The sequence below is a fragment of the Hippocampus guttulatus genome, chromosome 17 (genome assembly GCF_054856545.1).
Source record: "Hippocampus guttulatus isolate MCC_2025c chromosome 17, RoL_Hgut_1.0, whole genome shotgun sequence".
Lineage (NCBI taxonomy): Eukaryota > Metazoa > Chordata > Actinopteri > Syngnathiformes > Syngnathidae > Hippocampus > Hippocampus guttulatus.
The window spans coordinates 5,581,681-5,606,432 of NC_141277.1; the positions used below are offsets into that span (position 1 = coordinate 5,581,681).

A 24,752-nucleotide genomic window follows, 5' to 3' on the forward strand; every position below is an offset into this window, starting at 1 on the left:
ATTTATTATTGTTTTGACACAGCTGGTGATATCTTGGTGCCAAGCACTTATGCTTCACTAAGGGAGGAGCTTCATTTGGTCAGACCATAGATTTGTACAAGAGTAGTGCTTTGCTGCCATCTATAGATAATTATACACCTTTATGTGGGGTTTTTCAGTTACATGATTTTTGATATTCACTGCAGGGCTCCGTCTCCATCCCACAGGAATTCACACAACACATTTGTGCAAATCCAGCCAAAGTGAGTCTGAAAAATAATGATGTTAGGAAACACGGGAAAGTAGTCAGCTTGAAAGATGAAGAAGAAAAAGTATTGGAGACAAATCCAGCAGAAGAGACAAGTCCAGGAGTCGTTATGTCCGCTTTACCAATACACAATAAAGATTTCTTAGCCGATGCAAGCAGAGATAGAAGAGGAGGGCTTCCTGCCACGCATAGTGCACGACGACACATAATATTCGCTCTCACAGGGGCCTTCCATAAACAACTAGACAAACAATGTTGTCTCTATTGGCGAGGCAGAGAGCCACAGGAAGACGAGTGGCCAGCAGCAAAATCAATGAGGTGATAGATGAGGACCACTTGTTGGTGCAATCAGCAAACGTGGAGGCCAGCCTACCCAGGCTATCTTTTGGTAAGAGAAGTGGGGTACACCCTGAACTGGTCACTAGCCAATTACAGCTGACAAACAAGCATCGAAACTCACGTTCACATCGACTCACCCTTTGAAGTGCCTGACTGATACGCAATGAAAAGGGAATGGACATTTTTCCGAATGATGGAGTACCCTGCTGGTGGTTTAGGGGCACTGCAGGAGTGAATACATATAAGCGTATTATTTGTTTTTCTTAATGGATCATCTCGAGACTATCAAAATCAAATGAGAAATATTGTCACGGGAATCCACAGTACAACAGTGACTGTCCACTCTCTGGTATTTGATAAGAGTGAAGCATTTGACCTTGAGGGCGTTCGCTCGCCAAGTCAATGTCAGCAAAATGTTGCGTCTGAAAAAGAGCCCTGGGAAAGCAACTATGGGGCGCACGAGAGCGGAAAACAGAGAGAGCAAAAGATGGATGCCAGACGGTCTGACTCGCTGACCTGTGAAAGCTGCGTCGGAGATGTAAGCTTCTGAGGGTGCATTCACATTGCATGGTTCAAGTGGCACTCGTGTATATTTTAAACATCGACGCATATCAATAAAGCAGAATGTAGAGGGCAACATTTTATTTTGGTAGTTCAATTAAATTCAGATCAGAAAAATATTACTAAGCTGAATCAAATTTGTGGTTAATAAGAGGTTATTTAAAAATAGTGGAAGGTCTGTGCTTGGTTAATTCTGAACATGACTGACGAATGGATATCCCCAGTTATAAGAGGGTGTGCACACTTGTGCAACCAATTAACTCAGTTCATCTTTAGGTCTCCTCACGAATCTTTTTTTTTCCCAGGTTACAGGTCACTGAAAACAAATTCAAATGATTCATACTGTATCTTGGTTAGATTTTTTTATTATACTTCACAAAAATCTGGCACTTGGATTGGCTGCGTAAACTTTTTTTATATACTGTATATGAATTCACATTACAACCGTTTATTTTTGGTCATTTTGATGATTTATATTTACGGCGACCAAATACTCCAAATACTGCTGTTACTATACGCTGCAGCAAACAGAGAAAATTGAAGAGCAGAAAAAAGATATACAAAGGCATCAAATCAGAATTGGCCCCATTGCACTGCAGTGTAAATACAGCCTTAAATGCGTAATTACATTAATTCTTGGTCGAGAGCCCTCACACGTTCTTTATCAAATTCTCTACCGTGTTTTCGCGCAAGATTGCCACAAAAGCGTTAAAATGAGATCCAAAGACAGAAAATAGGATCAGCAACATATAGTGGCTTCCGAAAACCTGCCAGCATACATCACTGTAGGGAGTGAATCAGCGCTCCAGGGGTGAGTTCAGATTGCGCACTCCGACTCCCATTGCCTTAATGCGAGTTTTCACGTAATGGCTCCGACATCTCAGTGTGAGTGGAAACGGTCATTAGCATTGGCATGAGCGGCTTCACCCTCTTAGCTTCTCCTAAAAAAAAAAATTAAAATCCATACCATCATGGCTTTCTTTTCATCCAACCATACCAATGTGGACCAATGCTCTGCACGAAGACTGAGGTCGGCGTAATAAGATGAAAGTAATTATACTTTTCTCGAAAAATGTTAACAGTTGCTCACGCTAATATTTTTAAGTGGTTCTCAATGTATTTAGTATTTCGACTCAGTGCCACCTTAACAGCGGAAATTAAAAGACAGCTTTTGGATGGATTTAATATCAGCACCGCTTTTAAGTAGACAATAACGACTAGGCAGTGATTCACGGCGTGTCACGTTGATTTTGAGGGAGATAAATACCAACACATTGGAAGGCGGACAAGTTTAGCAGTGTCACACTTGAACAAAATATGTCTACTGAGTTTTGTATACTGTATGTCACGGTAGGTCGTGGAAAGTATCTGTCATGATCATGAAAAAAGATGAAGCAGTTCATGGAGTGAATGTTTATATCAATGTGATGTTTATATCAGGTGACTAATTGGGACGCAGCATCTATTAAAGGGGCGGTCACTATTTGAGGAACTATGGTAATTCCTGTACAGGTGTTTAGAAGTCTTTAGGTGCATAAGTAGACATAAGGTGGGCTTTGACTTATGAAAACAAACAAGTGTAAATCATCGTATTTCGCAGGAGAGTTGGCAGCATGTTTGGGAAGCGCTTGGCTTTTGTTCAAATAAAAGACAGAAAAGCTCTAAACAACCCACCGCCCCAGGAAACACTTCTGAGTGCATCACAACAAACTATCTTGTTTTTTTTTTCCCCACACACACCCACCTAACAAAACAAAACCGATAGGGGGGGGGGGGGGGGGGAGAATAAAAACGGCATTTATGAAAAGGCTTTCAACTCCCGGAGCTGTTTGTGAACTTTGAAATGATTGTGAAGGCGAGAGCGAGCCATTACGAGCAATAATTGCTCCCTTTCAGAGACAAGGAACCGCCAGGTCAAACTCATGCCATGTTGCGGTCCCGGGTTTCGTTCCACAATTTTTATTTTATTTTTTAAATAAAAAATAGCAATCAACACTGACTGTTGAGTGATTGCCATATAATTTCCATTGAAAGAAAAATAAAAACAATCTCATACAGCACAGTGTAATCCGCATGTGCCTGTTTCTAAACCTACGCAGACTTCAATGGGATCAGTCTCGCTCTGATAGAACTGAACAAGAAGATTTTTAGTTCTGTGAAACAATTGGTAAGTTTGAAGAAGAAGGAAAAAAAATGGTCATGACCGAAATGTTGATTTGACTCACATCAGGCATCAAGTCACACATTGAAGAAGATACACCGCTTGGGCGCCACATAGAATTCAAATCAGGGATTGCTATCAATAAAGTTTTGAGTTTTTTTTTTGGAAGAACCATCAAATTTGAAGAAGAACGGCAAAGAAAAATAATCACCGCTTGTGCACGGGATCAAGTCACATGTTGCAGAGAGCGAGACAAAGCACAAAGCTGGAAGTCGATTGCTGCTAGTGTTTTAAGTGAAATGAAACAGAATGCGGGCGTGATTTCGGCGAAGGAGATGGTGACGAGCGAATGGGCCGACGCTGACACTGTGGCTGGAGATACTTACTCTGCATGCACAGGCCGTCCGTGCAGTTCTTGGACTGCAGTACCATGCCCTCACAGTCCTTGCCCCCATTTTTGGGTGCCGGCGCGCCGCATTCCCTCCTCCTCCAGTGGGTGCACTCGGTCCCACAGGTGGACCACTTACTCCACTCTGTCCACAGGCCATCCACTACCACACAACAGACAGCACACTTGAGGCGATGGCACGACCCAATGCGTGAGTGAAAATGGGCATGGGGTGAATTATGCCGACGTGAAAATGCTAGGGTTGCAAAATTCTGTGAATTTTCAAAGTTGGGAACTTTCCATGGGAATCAAAGGGATTCATAAAGTCATGCCATGACTTATAATTTGTTCATTCAGAACTAAAATTGCGCGTATCAAATCAACTTTCCCATTTGAGATGGATGGAAACACCAATAATTTGTTTTCAAAATGTTTATATTCTTTTTTCGAGACTCAAATTAATGGCCAATTTTAACTAAACATTCCCATACATGCGAAAACACTTCCAGGTGTGCGGTCTCGAAGAACGCACGTCACAAAATACTGTGCACTCCTCGCATATGTACTAAGTCACACATGCGTCTGTCTATACGTGTTGCTGCACCGTTTGTGTTCAAATACCCATCGTTTAAAGGTTTATAACTGCCACAATATCGATGCTACTTTTGTCAGCCTGTCTATGGTGTTTCGTATGATGTGTTAGCATTAAGTTAGCAGAGTTTCGTTTGACTCAGTTATGTTCGGTTTTACAGTACACTTCAACTGCTTAAGTTCCCATGGAAATTTACCAGAAACTTTCCGGAAATTCACCCGGCAATATTCTACCCCTTTGCAACCTTAAGTAACTCCAACGAATATAACACGCATTTTTAATGAGTACATGACTAACCTGGACAGAGAGGATTGCACGGCAGCTTCTGGATGCCTTGTCCGTCGCAGATGGCGCCGCCGTTGAGTGGCGCAGGATTGGTGCAGCTGCGTGTGCGTTTCTGGTAGCCCCGCCCACAGCGGCTGTTGCACACCGACCACTCGGTCCATGTTGACCAGCCACCATTTACTAGGGTTAGGCGAGAAACATACACAATGAGCAGATTGCTTCACACAATGGTACAGGTATGTCAACATTCAAACACAGTGAGGCGCTTCAAACAGGATGGCACGGAGCGACTGAAAGAATCACAGAAAGGCATATACGCGGACATCCTTGAAGATTTACGGATGTGAAGTGTGCTATGTGGATATCTGAACAAAATAGACAAACAGGCAGACGATATCCAGGTAGCAATACTCTGGCATGTTTTCTTTATCCTCTTCAAAAACAATGACTAGTACTCCTTCTTACTGAGGAGTGGTGACCGTTTTCAATCTATGTATTAACTTATTTGTTGTGGGCAGGCATCTCCATTCATTTCAGTAAGGAAATGCGGCACCGCTGTATTCTGTACATAGGTAAGAGTGTGTCAACAAAGTGTACAACTTTTATTTTATTTTATTTTCTACCTCCCACACTCAGGCCATCACTTTGTCACGCAGCCGGATAGTACATGACGGTCAGATAGCAGCTAGTTTCCAGTCACCGATTTCTCTTCATGCTTCTCTTTCCTCTCTCATCCGTCTTTGTCAGCCGCAAAGATCCAGTGCGCAGCGACAACAAAGCTACCGTGGCCGGCATCCCCCCGCTGACATTTTACATCTGGTTATGATTGCATGACTGTCTATATGTCTTATGAGTTTTGTAACATTACCATTTTTTAAAAATTATTTTCTGTTAACTGTTCTATAGAGCGCTTTGTTACCATCCGTACTTAAAAAATATAAATCATGAACAAATTAAGTTATTATTTTGTTCACTTAACACTTACGGCAAAAAAATTATAGGCAGACGCTATTTTACAATACTTTGGTATTTGTTCGACTTTACGACATAAAAATTGGCAAAAATCATTTTTTTTCTGAATTGTTGAGGGGGATTTTTGAAAGGCATTGTCTTTGTCTTCCGTTGCAATGCGTTAATGGTAATTGAAAAAAAACAGTCAGGCTCAATTTGTTGTTGTTGGTGGTGTTGTTTTTGTTGTTGTTTGTTTTGCTATTATTCCTTTACTTTTGACAAATAATACCCTGACCTCATAATGCGACAACAATATATTTGCATAATATTACCGTTTTTTCTTCTTGTCATTGAACTTCATTTTTGTGGAAGCATTTGTTTTTCCTCACCCTAATACTCCTTTTGTGGTGACTGTTGTACTTCCCATTGACCTAAAACGTTGCAAGCTATTTATTTTTGGGACATATTTTGACACGAATACAAAATTCCCTTCAACTCTTCCCATCTTTGCAGCGCTTTTACACATGACACAATTCCACATATGTGTATACTGCATCCCATTTTGGAGACGCACAGCCATAGTGACATTACAGCACTTTACCTGTCAAGGATAAGCTGACATTAAAAGTGCTTTCCCCTGCGTCGGTGACAGGGAATCTTTGCCGAGATGTTGAGCCCAATGGTTGGCAAACAAGTTCGCTCTAATTCCCCAAAATATAACAACAAACTAGAAACATTTCGTTTTTGGCGATACGCCATCGTGAACAAGGTGTGTTAGCATGCACATTAGTGAGTTGTGGGGCGTTTCTTCGGCCTGAGATGCGAAAGGTTAGTCATCTTACCGCGACCTGAATGCGCAATCACTTTACCAGAAAAATTATTTTGTTTCCACCCTCGTGAGGCCAATATTTCTGAGAGCATATAAATAAAAGAGCGGCGCACCGTAGACGATGACCGTGGCAGTGGTACTGCGTCGCTTGGCCACGATGTTCTTGGCCACGCACGTGTAGTTGGCCGTGTCAGAGAGGCGCGCCTGTTTGATGATCAGATTGTGGTCGATGGTGATGTAGAAGTTCCTGTCATCGGCAGGGTCGATCACCTCCTCGTTTTTCAGCCACTCCACCTAAGACCGAGAAAGAAGAAGAAACGTTCCTTTAGCGGAGCGCAGACAGGCAGCGCAACCCAAAACTATCAGCCAATTTTCAAGTCTCCTTTCGTAGATTGAAGACTCTGCAATGAATACAATTTGGATAAATAGTATGAAAAAAAAATACAAAAGCACTCACAGACTTTTAAAATGAAAAATACATTTTAGAAATTTAAATGTTTTCTTTTGATCTGAGACTTTCATGAATAAAAATGATTTTGTATTGATTTCTGTGTTGCTGTATATCTGTGGCAAGAGAAGAAAGGAAGGTCAGTTGTTTGAGAATTGTAGTTTAATGGACTATAATAAGTGACCTTTGCACTCCACAAAAACTCCATGTATAAAAAAAACTAAAACAAATCTTAAAACGAATCAACCTAAAGTAAAACCAAGCATTTTCAAACAAGATAAACAAAAAAAGCAATTAAAAACAAACAAACAAAAAAACCCTCAAAAAAAACTCCCAAACTAGAAAATGTCATTTATCTGGCGTTTGGTCTGCTGGCTATCTGCGACTTGAGCGTGTGATCCCTTTGCAAGATAAAGATTTTTGTTATTACCCTCGCAAGAACAACATGCGTCTTTTATAAGGGCCCACAAGTGAGTCTGAGGAGCTTTTTAACCTTTTCTCACTATTTCTCTAAAAGGATGCGGATGTTGAACTCCTCCGGTAGAAGCGAGGAACATTTGGGATCTTTTTTTGGGGGGGGTTAAATCACAAAAATAACCTTTTCTTTGGTGGATGATTTAGAAAGGAACCTGGCAGACACTTTGATTCCAAATATTTCCTCATCTTCAAAGAGTGCAGTCAAGCCATGAGGGGACCCGGCACGCCGACTTCCTGCTCATTGTCGCGTCCCACGACGGCACGGAGCCCCTCATCCCCCAAACCGCCGTATGTGAGATAAGACGACAATCGGGGCAGGTCGAGATAAGCAGGATGTTTATGTAAAGATGAAATGAAGTGCAGGGCTCAATGCAATTCCTGCCAAGGTACAACACTGTGGCCATTGTTGTGAGAAAAATACAGCATTGTTAGACGTCTCCCAAAGCAGACGATTAACTGATTGTGACACAAAGTTGGTTGGAAGTCAGCGCCGGCAGAACATCCCAAGCGAGTTCCTAAATTGCCTCAGTAAGCTGGAGTAATAATATGAGTCATTCTTTGCAGAGGATAAAGAATATGTGTAATATACTGTATATACTGTATATATAAGAAATTGGTCATTAATATGTGATGGTGACAATATGTGGTTGTTTTGGAGAAAATGAATTTTTGTTTTATGTTTAGTTTGACAGCAAATGTCAACCGGGAGCGTGACATAACTTGAATCCTCATTTTTGAGAAATTATTTAAAATTTGCCAAATTGGTCATTCGAATCTCAAGCTACCATCGTACAGGCATCAAATCGGATTTTGGCATTTGGCCCTGCTATGTAAACACATCCAAAGAGCACCATTAAATTGGCAAAGATTCTGTCATTATTCGTCTTTTGTGTCTCATTGTTAAGCGAGAACAAAGTGTGATTACTAACAATAACGTTATGATTGCCACAAATAAAGGAGGACGAGGAGCAGTGCTTTCCAAAACGAGACCGACAGCGAGTTCCAAAAAAAAAAAAACTGCTTCTTGTCCAATTTTTCTTTGCACCAATCACAGCGACGGCCTCTGCAGACGCGACGCGTTCGGATGTCAAGAGCACTTTGATACGGGCGGGTAATTAAAAATTGAACAAAAGAGCTTTTCAGTGTAGATGTGGTGCTGTTGGGGGTGTGGGGGAGGGTCGGGTGGTCTGGGGGGGGGGGGTTGAGGGACAGGCAGTGGTCGAGCAAGAAAGAGAGAAAGTGAAAGTGAGCAACGCTGCAGTCCTCACATTTTTCTCAGCCGACTATAATTAGGACTCATTAATAAAAGTAGAGATGAAAAGGTAAGCCTGAGTAGACATCACATTTCCCCACAACTCGCACAACTTTTTTTTCAGCCCCCCCCCCCCCCACACACACACACGCACACACACATTAGCTCCTGATTGGCAGTGGAAATTCCGGAAAAAGTAATTGCAACATTTTTGGTCATTAACCGGGGTGAAAACTGCCACATGTCGGCAAGTCACAGAGACGACGAGTCAAACAAAGATGTGAATTTATCATCCAATGTAAATCGGGCCCTATATAAGCAAATCCAAAGGCATGTACTGAGTGCTTGAAAAGAACGATCCAGTCGAAGGTTAGCGGCGAGAACTTGAGATCAAGGCTGTCACACAAGTTTGCTTTGCAGTAATGTTAATTTTAAAAAAAAGTAGCTGGACTGTGAAGGCCGAGTTTGATCTATATGTTCTGTAGCAAAGCATTTCATGAAAATATAACTGTGAAGACAAGGACTATAAATAAAATAATACAATTCGTATCTTGGCTCACTTGTGAAGAGCCTGCATAAGACAAAGCCATTCATTACTCATCAGAGACCTTTCAGAAGTAGAACACGGAGCACAATGTGCTGTACAGCGAGTCGTGCCGATAAATCTGCTCCGAGGGCCTTAAATGACACACCTGGAGGACATGCCGCTTAAAAAAAAAAATTACAAGCTAATTATTCAATTGTTCACGGCAAGGTAACGAGAACATATGTGCCGCATCTGCCTGTGTGACAAGTATGGAAATGTCAAGCTGTGAAAATTTTAACACAGAAGGAGAGATGGCAAGAGAGTTTTGGAGGTTTCTAAAAGTTGTTTTCCTCCCCACGAGAATATGATTTTTAGTCATCCTTTTTTTTTTTTTGCGATGGGGATTTCTGTAGAAGATAACGCTTCAAATGTATTTTTAGAATGGAATATTCTACATCTTATTTGATTGATTTTACATTATTAACCTTAATATTGTGCATGAGGTACTTTGTGTGGCTTTAAAAGACGGGGCCTGGCTTGGTGAGTGTCGTGTTTCGGTTTGTGACCAACAGGTGGCACTGTGGGGCTTTTCCCTGCAGCTGCACACCTGTTGGTCGTTAGGTAATTAGTGGCTATAAAAGGACTCCCGGCCGACAACTCATGGTCGAGTCATTGTTTGTATGCTACTGTCCTGTTGTTTCAGTCAGGTTTTGGTCATTGTGGACTTGACTTGATTATTAAGTTTTAACTTCAGTCATGTGTTTTGTTTGATACTTTGGACTTTGTTTAGGATTTAGTTTTCTCTGTTTTAATACAATTCATCAAGTACAACCTGCTGCTCTCTCGTGACTGCTTTTTGGGGTCCACCAACTCCTTGCAATGTGACAGTGAGTGACGTGGGTGTCAGCAAATGCTAGTTTGTGTCTTGAACGGCTTGCCGTGACTTTATGGCAATCGGCACGTCGTGTATAAATGTTCTCATGATGTGTTTCTTTTCTGAGCATTGGTTCAATAACGTGATTGAAAGTGGAGTTGGCTGCGTCTGTTCTTAATAACTTGACGTTGGCATTACTGTACGTTCTAATTAGCGACGGTAGTGTATATTCAATTAGCCAAAATCGATTTGTTACCTTGTGTTAATACACTTGGTGAGATTTGTACAATTCATGCTAATGTGCAATACAAATGCACAACTGCTTTTTTTTTTTTTTTTTTTTTTTTTCTGTGGGGCTGGCTTGAAGAGTCACATTAAAGCGTGGATGTCATTCGTGGAGCGGCGTAGATATAAATAAGTACACCGACTCAAGTTCAACATCACCCTCTAACACATTTTGGGCTGATTATGAAAGTGTTTGGCTTAAAAAAAAAAAAAAGTGAATTCGCTCATTAAAACCTCATTTTCATGTTGAATCAAAAGAAAAAAAAAAAGGCAACCACCTGGCTCAGAGCAATTCACCTTCCCAACAGTTCCAGATTGCTGGGAGAAAAAGAAGGATTTTTCTCCGCTATATTTGGAAACGTAAACAATAATTTGCTTGCTTTAAGCAGCGCCGTTGCCTCCTTCTGTTCCAAACATGTTTCTAAAGGCAGAGTCATGATTTGAAGAGTCAACCACAGCGATTTGCCAACAACGCTGGGCGTGATTGACAAGTGAGCGCCTGCAGGTCAATCTCGACTGCCAGGGAGGCTTGCAAGTGGCCTCCTGACACCCCTGCTCTCCTGGGGTCACTTGAATGAACACACACACACACGCACGTCACCTTTTACAAGCTCTTCTTGGCAGTCGTGGCAATCGACGCTTTGAGGAGAAGAAGACGTCGCTTCGGGAACATACTTCAGCTATCAAGTGAAACTGGCGTGGTAAGCACAACATGGTTGAATGCAAGCTCAACCCTCGACCTCTGTCGAGCATTACAGCCACGGTGACTGCACGAAAGGCTACGTCCACACTCACAATGTGATTTTAATCGTTAAATACAACAACCGAGGATATGATCGTAATCCGGGGCCGATCCGCACTTCTCGGTGTGTTGAATCGATTGCAACTGCACTGTTCTGGTTGCCTGAGAAGCCGTTCCGCCTCTCACCCTAGCAGGCCTCGTCAGTTCTGCAACAAGTCTTATTTGGGAAGAGACGACACAAGTCCGAAGCCTTGCGGCGCCGTTATTAGTGCAAGCAGTGCGCGGCAGCTAGCAACCAATTCAAAAGAATTGGCTAAAGTTCCTTTTTTGCATATTTGAGTGACTATTTAGGTTTAAAGAGAAATCTCATGGCTTTTTGGCATGCATTTGGTTGTGAATTAGGATTACAACAGGGTCCTCTGGAACAATTTTCACCTGACAGGAGTACCTAGACCCAGAAAGCTTAAGATTCCCTGGTGTAATAAATACATTCTCTGGTGGACTGAGTTCCTCATAGGTGATTTCAGACCCCCCACCCTCCTATAGTAGGGATTTTTGTTCCATTGAGCCTAAAAGTCTGTGTGAATGCATTTAGTCACCGGTATGTCCTGGGCATCAGTTTTAATTCACGCGACTGTAGAGAGACTTTGTTCTTGGTTGACAAATTCCCTTTCTTCTCCAATAGACCTACTCATGGCAGCAGGGCCCCCCTTTACCCAACCCACCACCCCTGCGGCGCATCAATGGCTAGCTACCCCATAATAACGCTGCAGGACCCCGGCTGACTGAGGAGATGCTTGAATTAACGTCCGACTCCCATAGAAACGAAGGCGCATTGGCAGCTCCGAGCGCCGCATTCACCTCTGAACCCTGGTCTTTCTTTCGGCTCTGAAGTGAGGAGACCGCGGACGCACTGCAAGAAAAGGAACAAAAAAAATTCATTCTGCCACCGAGCAGATTCTGTTTTATGAGGCCGCATCGCATTATCGCGTATGAAAGGATTTGAGGGCTTCTCGCCAGGAGGATCATAAGAATGAAAGAGTCTCGCCGAGGATCTCCAAGGAAAGGTTCTGCGTGGCGCGCTGGGTCTGCATCTTCATCTTTGGACCATCTAAGTGCCACAATACAGAGAAAGAGCACACAACAGTCTTCGGCCAAATCACCCGCACTCTTCTTCCTCCTCCTCCGTACCGTTCAACAGTAATAGTCATCCCTGGAGTCCGGTTCAAAGATGGTGATGTGGATCTGAGGTCAAACCCAGTGGGGTGCCAGTTTCAGGATGAGTCTTGCTCCAATTACTTTGAGGCATACCGCTGTATTTAGCAATCTGGCCAATTGATTCTTTCCTTGAAAATCCTGCCATGTGGTTCAATACAAGAATAGTACAGTACATTAAATGTGTCACTTTGAAATATTCCTCCCCCCAAAAACCACCAGGGGTCGCAGTTTGTCCATTGGGCCAAGTTGGTTGGACAGAAATCCTCAACTCGCTTTGGGTCTGAGTACCGCAAAAGACTTCTCAGCTTTCATCGTTCTGTGTTAAAAAGTGTCAGAACCCTTTCGGTGAAAAAGTTTTAGTTCCGAGGAAAAGACTTAATTCGGGCAAAGCTGAGTCCAATGCGCTTTAGTAGTTCGCAAAGTCAAAAAGCCTGACTTCATCTTGCAAGAAGAACTGATTTCTTGGACTCCCCATGATTGCGAGTCTGTCGCTTGACTGTCCAACAAAGTCAATCGCATGTAGTCAGCACAATTTAATAAGAAAATTGTATCGAGTGTTTTAAACCGCAGTCGGCCGTGCAGCCAGCCAAGCAACCACACCAGCTCTAGACGTCTCATCTTCCCCGTGCCATGTTTTCCTTCGTCGGATGGTGAAATATGACAGATCTTTCCATCGCAGCGTCTGTAACGTATTTCTCTAGATCCAGATGAAACCTAAGATGCTGCACATCTGTTTTTTTTTTTCCCTCCGCTCACAACAATGTTCTCTTGTGTCCAGCTGTGTTTGAGTTCAGGGGTGGAAAAATACATGATGCAATGGAATCTTTGTCTTTTTCAAGCATGAGGTAAGAGGGAGTAATTAAAGAATCTGATAGCATGCTTCTGTATATGCCAAACCTGACTGGCAATGCACAAAAAAAAAAAAAAAATCACCAAAAAATGTGAATATGCCGGCGCCGAACTGCTTTACTTGCAATATATATTCAAGCACAAAAATCTTCAACCAAGCCGCAGGATTTCATTCAATGAAAGTCTGCTAGCTTAAAGCTAACACCATATACAGTAATGCCAAACGCCATTAGCCTCTCACCAAAAGTCAATTGGGATCGTCTCCAGCTCCCTGGTGACCCAAAAGAAGACAAGACACAATAAATGGATGGATTTCTTCTTCAAAGACTGAAAAATGAAGACGACTACGAATCCATCTTCTTTGCTGACCAATCATTGTCATCCATTTTGAGTTAGCGTAGCACCCCGCTGTGCCCTTAATCGCCGCACCAAGCAAATCCGCAGCTGACGGGAAGAACTTGGAAGACGCCGCAGACACTTTATGGCTGCTGCAGGCAACTCGAGCTTGTATGGATTGTTTAAGGACAGTCTGTTGAGTAGTGCCTGAAACTTTGGGGCCATTTAGCCTGTCAGCACTTTGAGTGCGGATAAATGTTGTGCAGTTCCACTCGGTTAACTCGCAGTTTCCAGGTCAATCACAAGCCTTGACAGGGTTCATTCCGACACCCCCCCCAACCACAAAACACAAACGCGCGCACACATTCGCCAGAGCGCCCCCCCCCCGACCGCCCCACATCAATCTAGTCTTTCATCCTGTATTTATGGTCCTGCAATCTCAAGTGAGCCTTTTCAAATGCACGTTTATAATGTTGTCCTCTTGACTGGGAGGAAGTAACACAGGGGGGACACAGCTGGTTTGATTCTCAAATTCTTCTCTCGTTCTTCACCCCCACCCTTCTCAAATTTTATTAGCTGTGTTAGCCAAACAGATGAAATTGCCCAGAAAGAGTCAATGGAAAAAGAACTTCCATACATGCAGACAGAAGAGAGCAAACATTTTTTTTAAAAAGTCACCCGCTAACATTAATGTTTTCACTCATAGCTTACCTCAGCCATCGGGATGCCTTCGGGTGGGCGGCATTGAAGCAACACTTCCTGTTCCAGTGACACTTCCTTCCCGAGCGGTTCTTGGTCAAAAGTCTTGCGCAGGTCTACAATGAAGAAAATTACATTTTATATTAATATTTGGAATGCATTAGTAACTTCTTCACCAGGAGTATAGATTGGTCGGTGGGCTCGCTCTAGTGGTACACTGTGTCAATACAGTTCCGTTGTATTAGTGGAATATATTTATATTCAATCTTTACGAACCGTTTTTAAACTATGATATGCGCATTCAAATAGTAATTGTGGAATACAATGATATACAAATGTAAAAGTAAAAGAACTGCTAAAACGGTTGACGTGACAGTCATTTCCATAAAAGTCTGCTATGAAATCTGAAGGGATCGTCTGACTGACGGTGCGTATTTAAAACTATACTGTGGCTAACGGAGAGGAACGGGGAGAAAAAGAAAGGGCGAGAAAGGTAAGTAGATGCGTGGGCGTGAAAAGAGGAAATAAGAGTGAGGAAAAAAGGTGAATCCAAAAATTTGCATCAATAGCGTTTTGTGATTTTAAGTGAAAAGTTGGTTTTCTGCCATCTGCTTCTGTGAGTTGAAATATGACAGGGGAAGAGGGAAGATCAAGTGTTTCGCTGCAACGTGATACACTTCAGAAAAATAAAAACTGCAATATGAGGTCATATTTATTGGGCTGTTTCCATCATCCGAGTAACCAGCGATACAAATAGAAAAAAAAAATGTCAACTGCTGAAAGCATGAGCAAAAATCAATAATAGACCAAAGTCCTCTAAACCAATGAGTGTGTGGTACAAATACCACTAGCGGTGTTTGGGCTGCCTCTAGTGGCACATGAAAGAATGACTGAATTTGCTCAAAAAACCCCGCAGTTAGAGGCGATTATACTTGACAGATATGTGTCGCTAAATCGCCAAGCTTATTTGCCTTCGCCATCTAATATGGCCGCAGTCGTGTCCAATGTTTGCCTATAATTTTCTGCGTTCACAATGAAACGTGGGTAAGAGTTCCCGCTAATTGCTGACGGCAGATTTACCATCATCCGAATGAGTCGCATACAAAAGAGGTTATTTGGAATGCGGCATCTTTGTTATTTGCTCTCGCACAACATTCGAGTGAGCCACGAAAAAGCTGTTGGACTGGCTCAGTCATTACCCCATATGGTCCCATAGGGACCATTTTTGGGTGTTTCTAATGTTTTTCGTCCTCTCCGAGCAATTCGGCGATACTCTGGGGAACCGTGAAACGTTTTGTTTTGGTCATAAAACACAAACAATTCCACACAATCAATTTGTTCTCTTTTCAAAGGCATCGATTTGATTCATTTTGTTTCATCTGCGCCGTGTGAAAACGCACTCGTTGCGGCTCTCTTGTAAGTAATCTCTTCGAATGGGGGCGGGCTATCCCAAGGACTTTGTGCATTTGTTTTGTCCTCCAGCGAACGCGCGCACATTAAAAACACTTTTAATTTTGTGCGTCGAAAAAGGCACTTCTCCAGCACGACACCTCGCCCGCGCCAACCGTGACTCGCAATCTCATTTAAGTGTATATGTTCACATAGTGGGAGAAGGAGAGCAAAACAAGCCAATTTTTCCCATTATACTGACGGGATCGAGTCTGGCTGTGAAAAGATGCCCATGCGGGGAGTGAGCCCAGTCGAGGAGCTAATCCATTCAGTGGGAGCTAATGGGAGGGGAAGAGGGGGTCCGTTGTGATTTGAGGGATAGGTTAGCGCTGGCAGGCTGCTCATCATGGGTGATTATAGGAGGCGGAGCAGCAGGGGACGGCTCAGTGGGGGACCGACAGGCATGGATCTGGAATAACAGCGGTGGAAACAGCAGTAGAGTGTAGGCAGGGAGTAAACGCGCGGCACAGAGCTGCTGCCAGTCCGCTTTCGGTCCAAGCGATAGCCGAATTCGAGCCAAGTCAGTCGACGTGACCTACTTTCTCTTTGCATCAACTCGCGATGTAGCACTTTGGTCGGAATATAATGGAGTGGAGAGTCCAGCTCGTATATGCCTCCCTCTCTTTACATCGATTTATAGGAGTCGTACACTCCTAGCACATCGCGCAACCCCAATGAATACGTTTAAGTGCTTCAATCGCACAAGGTGGCGCAAAACCCAAACTAGGTTAACTAAGAAATACAGGAGTGCCTTGAGATATGAGTGCCCAACTTATAAAATGTTTCAAGCTGTTTATTGTGGCGTACGTGGTGCCCAGGCCCGGCCCGGATATACACCGGCCGTTCGGGAAAATATATTCTCCCAAACTTCCCAAAGGCAACCCCACCCCTGGACAGACCCAGGTGACATGAAACACCATCGTACAGGAGCTAACTTAGTCAAACTACTTCTGACCTTTTCAAAGTCTACTTAGCGCCCTCATTTGGTGGAAAGTTGCGGTACAGAGAATGGATGGATCAATGGTTTGGCACGATTAGTAAACCCGATGCCAGATGGCACCAACCCAGCCATTTTTATACATGCACGGGATCATAACGCGATACCGTCACCTGTTGTGACCGGATCATTGCCGGTTGGTCGCTACTTTATGGCAGTCGTAGAAAAGTTGGAAATGGGAACTAATTTGTGACAACGGCAACAAAGTTAGCTTAGCTTAGCATAGCATAGCTTGCTATGTGCGAATATCGGTAAGCAGGGTCTAGCGTGAGTCTAAATGATGTGATTATTGTGGGCAAATATGTACAAAAAATATTGTATTTTATATTTTGAAAATTCCTTTTAATGACTCCGTGGAAAAGCCAAAAGGATAATTGATTCTAAAATGATTTGATCGTCACAGCTTTACTTTCGGGAAAGGATATTTGAACACTGATATGACAACGCGAGCCGGACGTTGAACAAGCGAACCGGGAAGACACTGATGACAACTGGGTCAATCGTAAAGCATATAGAGTGAACGCTGCTTACGACAGGAGTTGAAAGTGCACCGATCCGTCCCTTCAGGTGCAATGATGACAACAATGCGCGCCGTTGTGTTACGTGACGCGCTTTATGTTGCGACGCGATCGCCTTGATGCTGCAACTAGAACTAGAACTGTCAACTCTGATGGGCTTTTATCACGCTTTGACTGGCAGGTTGTTTTTGAAGGAGTTCAAGAAAAAGCCCAAACAGGCGCAAACTTGGTCTCTTGTCGTGTTGGAAACTATTTTGCGATGCTTCTGAGTGGGTGGAGAGAACAAATCAAGACCATCAATGGCGAAAACACGAGTGTAAACATACGGCGTGGCCTCTTTTCTGTGTATATATGGTGCAGTTCGCTGTTTATGCTCTATTGTACACAAGGAAAGTAACATTCTGTTCAAAGGGACACTTGGTTCGCACATGTGCTCAACTTGATTACAAAACATTTCCTCCGGAGGCAGCATCATCTGACATTAACGCTGGCCCAACGGCACTGTATCGGGGCCCCTGCGTATCTTCCAGATGCTGGAATATAAAGAAGCGGGACGAAAAACGAGACAAAGGGGAGCCGAGAGTACTCACAAGCGATGCGGACGTGGGCTTTGCGGCTCTTGGTGGTCCCTGCCGAGCTCCAGGCCACACACTGGCACCAGAAGTCCTCGGGTCCAAAGAGCTCCTCCACCTGCTGGCGAGTGATCTCGATGCTGGCTTCTCTCACCACCAGCCCTGCGAGGACGGACGGATGCAAGATGTTTACCGGAGTATTGGAGAAAATCAACAAATGGTGATTCCAACGTAATACAGTACCTCCATTTCCATCTTTGTAAACGGACATCTACTTTGTGTGTATATGCTGTGTGTGTGTTTGTGTGTGCGCATCGACTCTGATTCCAAAGGCACGACGTTGAGCCTTGGGGTCTCATGGGGGCGGATTGGGAGCGTTACAGCCAAGACAATCCTGTTTGCTAACCCCACTGATTAGTGCTCATCTGGGTGCCAGGCCTCAAACCAATAAATCCTATGCACAAGACAAAATGCTGCCATACCCCACAGAGCTGATTACCCGGCATCTGTGGGCACCGAAATGGTGGGCGGAGACCTTTATTTGTTCTTGTTTAGAAGAATTTCAAGCAATATTACCAGGAAATGGGACAAGTGAGCAATTCATGCCCCGCCTACAAGTTTCAACTGGAAAAAATGATGATTGTAATTTTAAGAAATGAATAAGCACATGCATGATATGTATATCACTGTAGTTTATTTCAATTATGCGATAATTCATTTGAATTTTATTTATAATTACCGTAATTAAAGAATAAAGGCGTATCACTTCAACATAATTCCCTTACAATAAAAAAAATACAACACTGGATCAAGAAAGTGGTTACAAAGATTTATTTCAATATTAAAATAATACATTTTAATGATATCAGAATTCACCAATTTTTATAAAGTAACTAAAATGGTTAAATGTTCATGGAATTTTTTTTCAATTTGCAATGAATCAATTGACCAATTATGTATCTTGAATTAAAAATATGATTTAATTGACCAATTTTAGGGAAACAAGGGACTCAATGACTATCACAAATATGAGCATTTTTCTTGATATTGCTCAATGGGCCGAAGCACACACTTTGCCATCCCCTGCTCTAAACCGAGTTGTTTGGTTTAAATGAGTCAAAAGAGTCAGGTTGATGTAAGATTCCTGGAAGCGTCACGCACGGGTACCTCATCAGCATTACCGTTAATGCGAAGCATTGAAATGAAGGCCCAGTAGAAAGCAAATGGGCCTTTTTTTTTTTTTTGGTCCAACTTCAGAGAACATTTGCCCACGCTCCATTACGGCAGCATTACCAGCCTGTGCCAATACAAGCCACCATTTAGGATGCAGACGCTGATGTTGTTTGGATTCCCAAGTCGGACCCTATCATCAGCGTCACAAAACCACACCAGGCAACTCTTCCCATTTTTGGCTCACTCGTGTCCATTTATTGTTCACAAATACATCAATTTGCTCTTTTGACATGTTTTTTTTCCCCTCCACAGGACCACGCCTTAAGACTTACTAACTACGCAATAAAATGGAATTAAACTATAAATTATATTGTAATGATGCAGGCCGAGGGCATCACGGTGACTGGTTAGCACGTCCGCCTCACAGCGCAGAGGTGTAGGGTTCGATTCCGGCTCGGGCCTCCCTGTGTGGAGTTTGCATGTTCTCCTCGGGCCTGCGTGGGTTTTCTCCGGGTACTCTGGTTTCCTCCCGCATTCCAAAAGTATACATGGCAGGTTCATGAAACACTCTAAATTGTCCCGAGATGTGAGTGTGAGTGCGGATGGTCGTTCGTCTATGTGCGGCCTGCGATTGGCTGGAGAATAGTGGATCAGAAAATGGATGTATGGGTGGAAAACACCATATTAAAAACAATGACTTGAATAAAACAAAAAGTAGAGTGGGGTGTTTTATTTTAGGGAAAGATTTATTTATTTTTTCCTCCGAATGTTTTTAGCGATATGCACCGTGAGTCACTCGCAGGTGCAGTAATGCTCATCTTGCTGGAAAACAATCCATATCGTAAAACGCCGCTTAACTTTTGCCGCCCAGAATTCAGCCAGTCTCACGAGAACGCTCGGATTTACTTAAAGCGCTCCTTGAAAACGATCCTCAACACGGAGGTCCGTCGCTTTTCCAGCAGCTGTATTCGCACACATCTGCGGCCCGAGGGCGAGCGTTGCCAACTGCTTCGCGAGATTTGTTGCGCCCATTTTTAATTCCCATCAATAAGTTGGGACTTGTTATGCGAGCGAGATACTTGTTCCCCGTGATCTGTCATGTTTAGCACACCTAAGGGAACCCGTGTTGACGTGATATCATGATGTGACTAAATGGTTCGCTCAATCAGAATGCTAATCTCTGCCGTAAATCTCATTCCGAACACAACATGATGCGTGAGCAAATCAGTGTGGGACAATGCGAGACTCCAAACGTGCAGGAGCGGGGATAAAAAATAATTATGGAGTGGGGATAAAAAATAATTACGGACCATTTGAGTTGAGCTGTGACCGTTTTATATCCGGGGATCTACGTGCGGTTTTCTTTGTGCGTCTTGATTTTCTGACTTGGGGGTGGGGGGGCAAAGAAAGAGTCTGCTTTTAAAAATGAACATGCCATTTTAGTTCGGGTTCAGTGCCTTCACACACACGCCTTGTTCGGTTCTTACAGTCGCATCCCGTGCAGCTTACTGCTCATGTAAAATTTATGGCGAGTACGCAGAGGAGCAGACGTGAGTGCTCCGAGTGTTTTGGATAAGAAACTTGTGTGGAAGGATAACAGAGGGGGCAAATGGGCCAAAACATAGGTCTAGGGTTCGTGCCGATTTCCTTAAATTTTGGTGATCGATTACTCTTATTTAAAAAATATTGCCAAAATATATATATATATATATATATATTTTTTTTTTTTTAATTCTGACTGTATGTACAGTATATACCGAAAAACCTCGGATTATTCACAATGGTGGCAGAGCATCACTGGAGTGAAGGAGACTATTTTGAGCACCATTGGCGTCGTTGATCCATCTGCAACCGATCACTGACGTTGCAGAAAAATGTAAAATATCTGCCGATCTGATTTGTGTAAGATCAGCTATGATTACGGATTAAAGCAAAATAAAACATTGTTGGACGTTGTCTGGAAACAACAAAAAAACAGGCATGTTACCATCACTTGGATGAATGAGAATCTACACAGAAACACAAACAAAAAATATCTATATTTTTTAGCAAAAATATTTAGCAAATATTTTTTTGTATCCCCTCCACCCCCCTAGATATATTCCTTGGAAAATGATGCTATTATGCTAACATTATATAAAATAGCATTTGCTGGTTGAAAAAAGTAACTACTGTAGCTTATTATTTTTCAATAGATGACAAACATCATGACACACAAACCTTCCCCTCCCTAAAATAAATTGGCAAAAACTCAAGTCGATTTTTGCTGGGGGGGGGGGGGGGTTCTCTTTTCAAACTGAAGGAATAAAAGGAAAGTCGTCAGAAAAATTACATAATTGAGTACATCCAAAATCTATAGAAATCTACTTAAGCACAGCAACCAAGTTCTTGTATTTAGACACGTCCCACCAATGACGATGACACGCTACACAATGACGTTTGGCAGAAGCACGCGTGGACTCATATGAGTCAGCGGGAGCACTCGAGCGGTGATTCAACGATTCAATTTAGAATGTCATTTGATCGTCGCCGATAACGACAAGCTCCACGCAAACATCAGGGGAGTCATTTGCGACTTCACGGGCCTTACGAAGCTCACATGAAAAAGCTTCTTGGCGTGCTTTACTTTCAAGGTATCACAAGGATCAGTCGAGCAGAAGAGCCCGGGCTCTAAAATAAGCCTGCTGACCTCATCTGGTAATTTCGCTCAGTCTGCTGCCCATATTTGATCGATTCGAGATACTAGCTAACTTCAAGTTGCTTGCATCTCTTTTTTAATAATTTTCTTTTTCATGGCGAATCCTCAAAGTCATTCAACTTTTATGTCATGCTACGCTCACATTAGATGGCGTAAGGCCAAAATGTAACCCGTCCATCTTGGATACAAAGTACAAGCCCAGTAAAACCACAATGGCTGACTTCCTGTTATATTTCGGTGAATTCCGGGTCCTTGAGAATAACTCAGCTCGTCGTTTTATTTATTGCATCACGCATCGCGAAAAGATCTTTGAAAAATAATTTGGTAGGATTGTCATTTGATTTTGCTTTGCAGGTGACTTTTTGCTTTCCGTGCTTTTAAAGGCTCTCCGAAGCCAACGTCGGCCGCTTTATTCACTCACAAGCACCCCCCTCCCCCCTAAAAAAAATAAAATAAATAAAAAATAGCAGCCTCGACACTAATTGCTTAACAAACAACAAGTAAGTCCTATTATTCCAACTCCCCGAGCAAAAAAAAAAAAAAAAAAAAACCCAACAACTTCACACTCTTCGCCATGGTAACCCGCTCAAACACGGGTCACAAACACTCCGTCGTGTAATTGCATTTTAAATCACAGGCAATGTTAAGACTGTCGAGAGTCGCTGACAGGCAGAAAAGAAGACAATTACTAGCTTGGATCAGACATGATGTATGGTGACTTTGCCCACTGGCGTCCACTAAGTTGAGCGCATTCTGTCTGGTCACTTGCTCTCCAAAGACACGTTTGGCTGCGGCTGCATTATTTCGGAGCGTCTTTGATGTAGGGAGCCAACAGCACCGGCTCATCTCATGACACGATTGTCAGGCTGTGTTATGCTTATGTGGTCATGTTGTACTATTATTGTCCACTCCACAGTCTCCACTTGGCTGTTTTGTTTTCTTGCGGTCCTCAGTCTCATCTCGGATAAAGTTGCCTTGTTGCCGTGGAGGCTCGTCTTCTCATCTCTGAGGTATGTTTGCTAGTGTGTGTGTTCGAACTGCTGGTTGATCCCGTAATTTGACATTCCGCAGTCTCCACTTGGCCGTGGTGCTCCGTTTTCTTGATACCCTCAGTCTCATCTCAGATAAAGTTGTCTTTCTACCATGGAGTCTTAACTTTTCATCTCATAGTTGCGTTTGTTCCCGTGTGTTCCAATAGACGTGTGACGCAGCAGTTTGATCCTCCTGAATCTCCACTTGGCTGCAGTGCTCCGTTTTCCTGCTGCCCTCAGTCTTACATTGGATAAAAGTAGTCTTTTCTTGTGGACAGTAAATACACAAAAGCTCTGCTCACCTGCTGCTGACATTTGTTAGCGTTCTGACTGATTAAATTCCTTTACAATAGAGTACATGGAAGACACCCTTATCCTCCTCAGCTTTTGTGTTTCACAGATTCCTGCACCCGTACTACTTTGAGAGGAAAAAGTAGCTCTTTGAAACATGTTCTATATTCTGACCGCCATTTTTTTTTATCGAATTCTTGAATTGGAGCAGAGTTCCTTTGAAGGATTTAACAGATGTAACAGAGCTGAAGACAAGCTCAGCACTTTTTTTCCTCATATTTAAGTCTTGCTGTCAGATGTTGCGAAGGCTCTATTTTATCAAAAGAGGAATGGCGCTCATTGAATATATTCGCAATAACAAAGTTATACAATTATTTGATTGTATTCAATGATGAGCCCTTTGGAGGCATGTGGTCTAGGTTTTTTTCCTTTGGATTAGATCCATAATTTTTGGGGGGAATTAAGTTTTTGTTTGATAAACGCCATTTTATGATCTTGGTCTGGTCTGTTCATCCTCCTGCTCTGACATTGAACCTTCTGTTGTATTCTTGACCTGGTGGCTCGCTCACTTGATCAATGAGTCTGCGGCACCGCATTTCAAAGGTTTCTCACATCTGCGGAATGTCAAGAACACATTTCATAACTCCCCCCCACCCCCGCCCTCCTCATTTTAAACAGTCTCATTCAAGGTCAAATTGTTTGTATTGAAAGATCTTGGTGATGTGACGCATCTGAATAAGGATGCCTTTATGGCTTGTATACATGGTCCATAAAAATGCTTTTGTATGACTCTCCGTCTTGTCCTTGTTTTCAGAACATCATGAGTGATTGCCCGACATGAAAGTGGGCGCAGAAAGGAGAAGATTCCATTTCTGCCAGCTACATCATCGCAGTTTTCCATGAGAGGCGGTAACTTCAGTAGTATTTTGTATGGAATGGAATGCATTTCAATTTGTACACAAATCTACATTTACGTTATTCTGGCTGGTCGACAGATATCATCAAGAGACAAAATATACATGTATATATTTTTTATTTTATTTTTTCAAGTTAATATTATCGCACAGTTGTACATGTCCTGGGGACGCAAATGTCCCTGATTTTAGTGGAATGGCCTACATAATGCCACCGACAGGACTGGATTGAAACTAAAACAAATATGACTCCACATTCTGTGCAGTTTGAGGTGTAGCGAAAAATAGTCCAGTTCTAAGGAAAAATTTGGCCAATTATATCTCAAATCCATACTTGTCTTTGTAATGTGCGTGGCAACTGCAATGTTAGGCAAGATGTGATTATTTGTGCTTGCACGTGTTTGTAGGGTTCGGGTAAAGAGCATCCATGAATGAATATCTGCACAGGAAGTAGCCCGTGGGCCTGGAGCGGGGGTCTCGGTGTGCTGACGCGTGGGCTGTTGTTCTGTGTTGATGCTTTTAGCGCAAACCCCTTTGACACGAAGAGCCAAAGCAACACGGCAACCTTCAAACGCCTTCTTCGCAATAACAATAAGCAACACAAAGCACAAGTAACGTCTCAGGCAAAAGGGCAAAACTTCAATACGCCTTCGCTTTTTTAAGGCTGGCTTGCAACACACTTTTTGAATCTGCTTCTCTGGGTCCGTGTTACGGATTGAAGCGTATCTAGATGTCCACAGTGCAACAGCGGCGAATGAATGTGCGTGTGATCGGGACGAGGAGTAAACAGCCGGATGAAAACACGCTAAATGTCAAATGATTTGTACCTGTGGGGGAAAGAAAGAAACTAAGTTTTCTATTACAGCAGCTGAATGTAGCCAATCAGTGCCTGCACTGTTGGGTGTAATAGCTCCGGTGCCTTCGGGGGCTGAGAATTCAGTGGGGGAGGGGGGGTGGGGGCTAGCTTGCCACGAGCGTCACTATCTTACCTTCCTCTGGATGCGTGCAAAGATTGAATGCAAGAGGAGATTGTTTCTAGAAAACCATTAC

General features: G+C 43.0%; 1 protein-coding gene across 2 annotated transcripts in view; it reads right to left on the reverse strand.

The window, feature by feature from the left end:
• Window positions 1–24,752, reverse strand: part of unc5cb (unc-5 netrin receptor Cb) — a 111,962-nt gene that overhangs the window by 21,215 nt on the left and 65,995 nt on the right. For both annotated transcript variants that reach the window (XM_086134294.1, XM_086134293.1), the window contains exons 3-7: window positions 17,614–17,757; window positions 14,072–14,175; window positions 6,467–6,647; window positions 4,586–4,753; window positions 3,695–3,859 (exon numbers count right to left, since the gene is read on the reverse strand). In XM_086134294.1, the coding sequence (XP_085990420.1) occupies window positions 3,695–3,859; window positions 4,586–4,753; window positions 6,467–6,647; window positions 14,072–14,175; window positions 17,614–17,757 (762 nt within the window). The remainder of the gene's footprint in view (window positions 1–3,694; window positions 3,860–4,585; window positions 4,754–6,466; window positions 6,648–14,071; window positions 14,176–17,613; window positions 17,758–24,752) is intronic.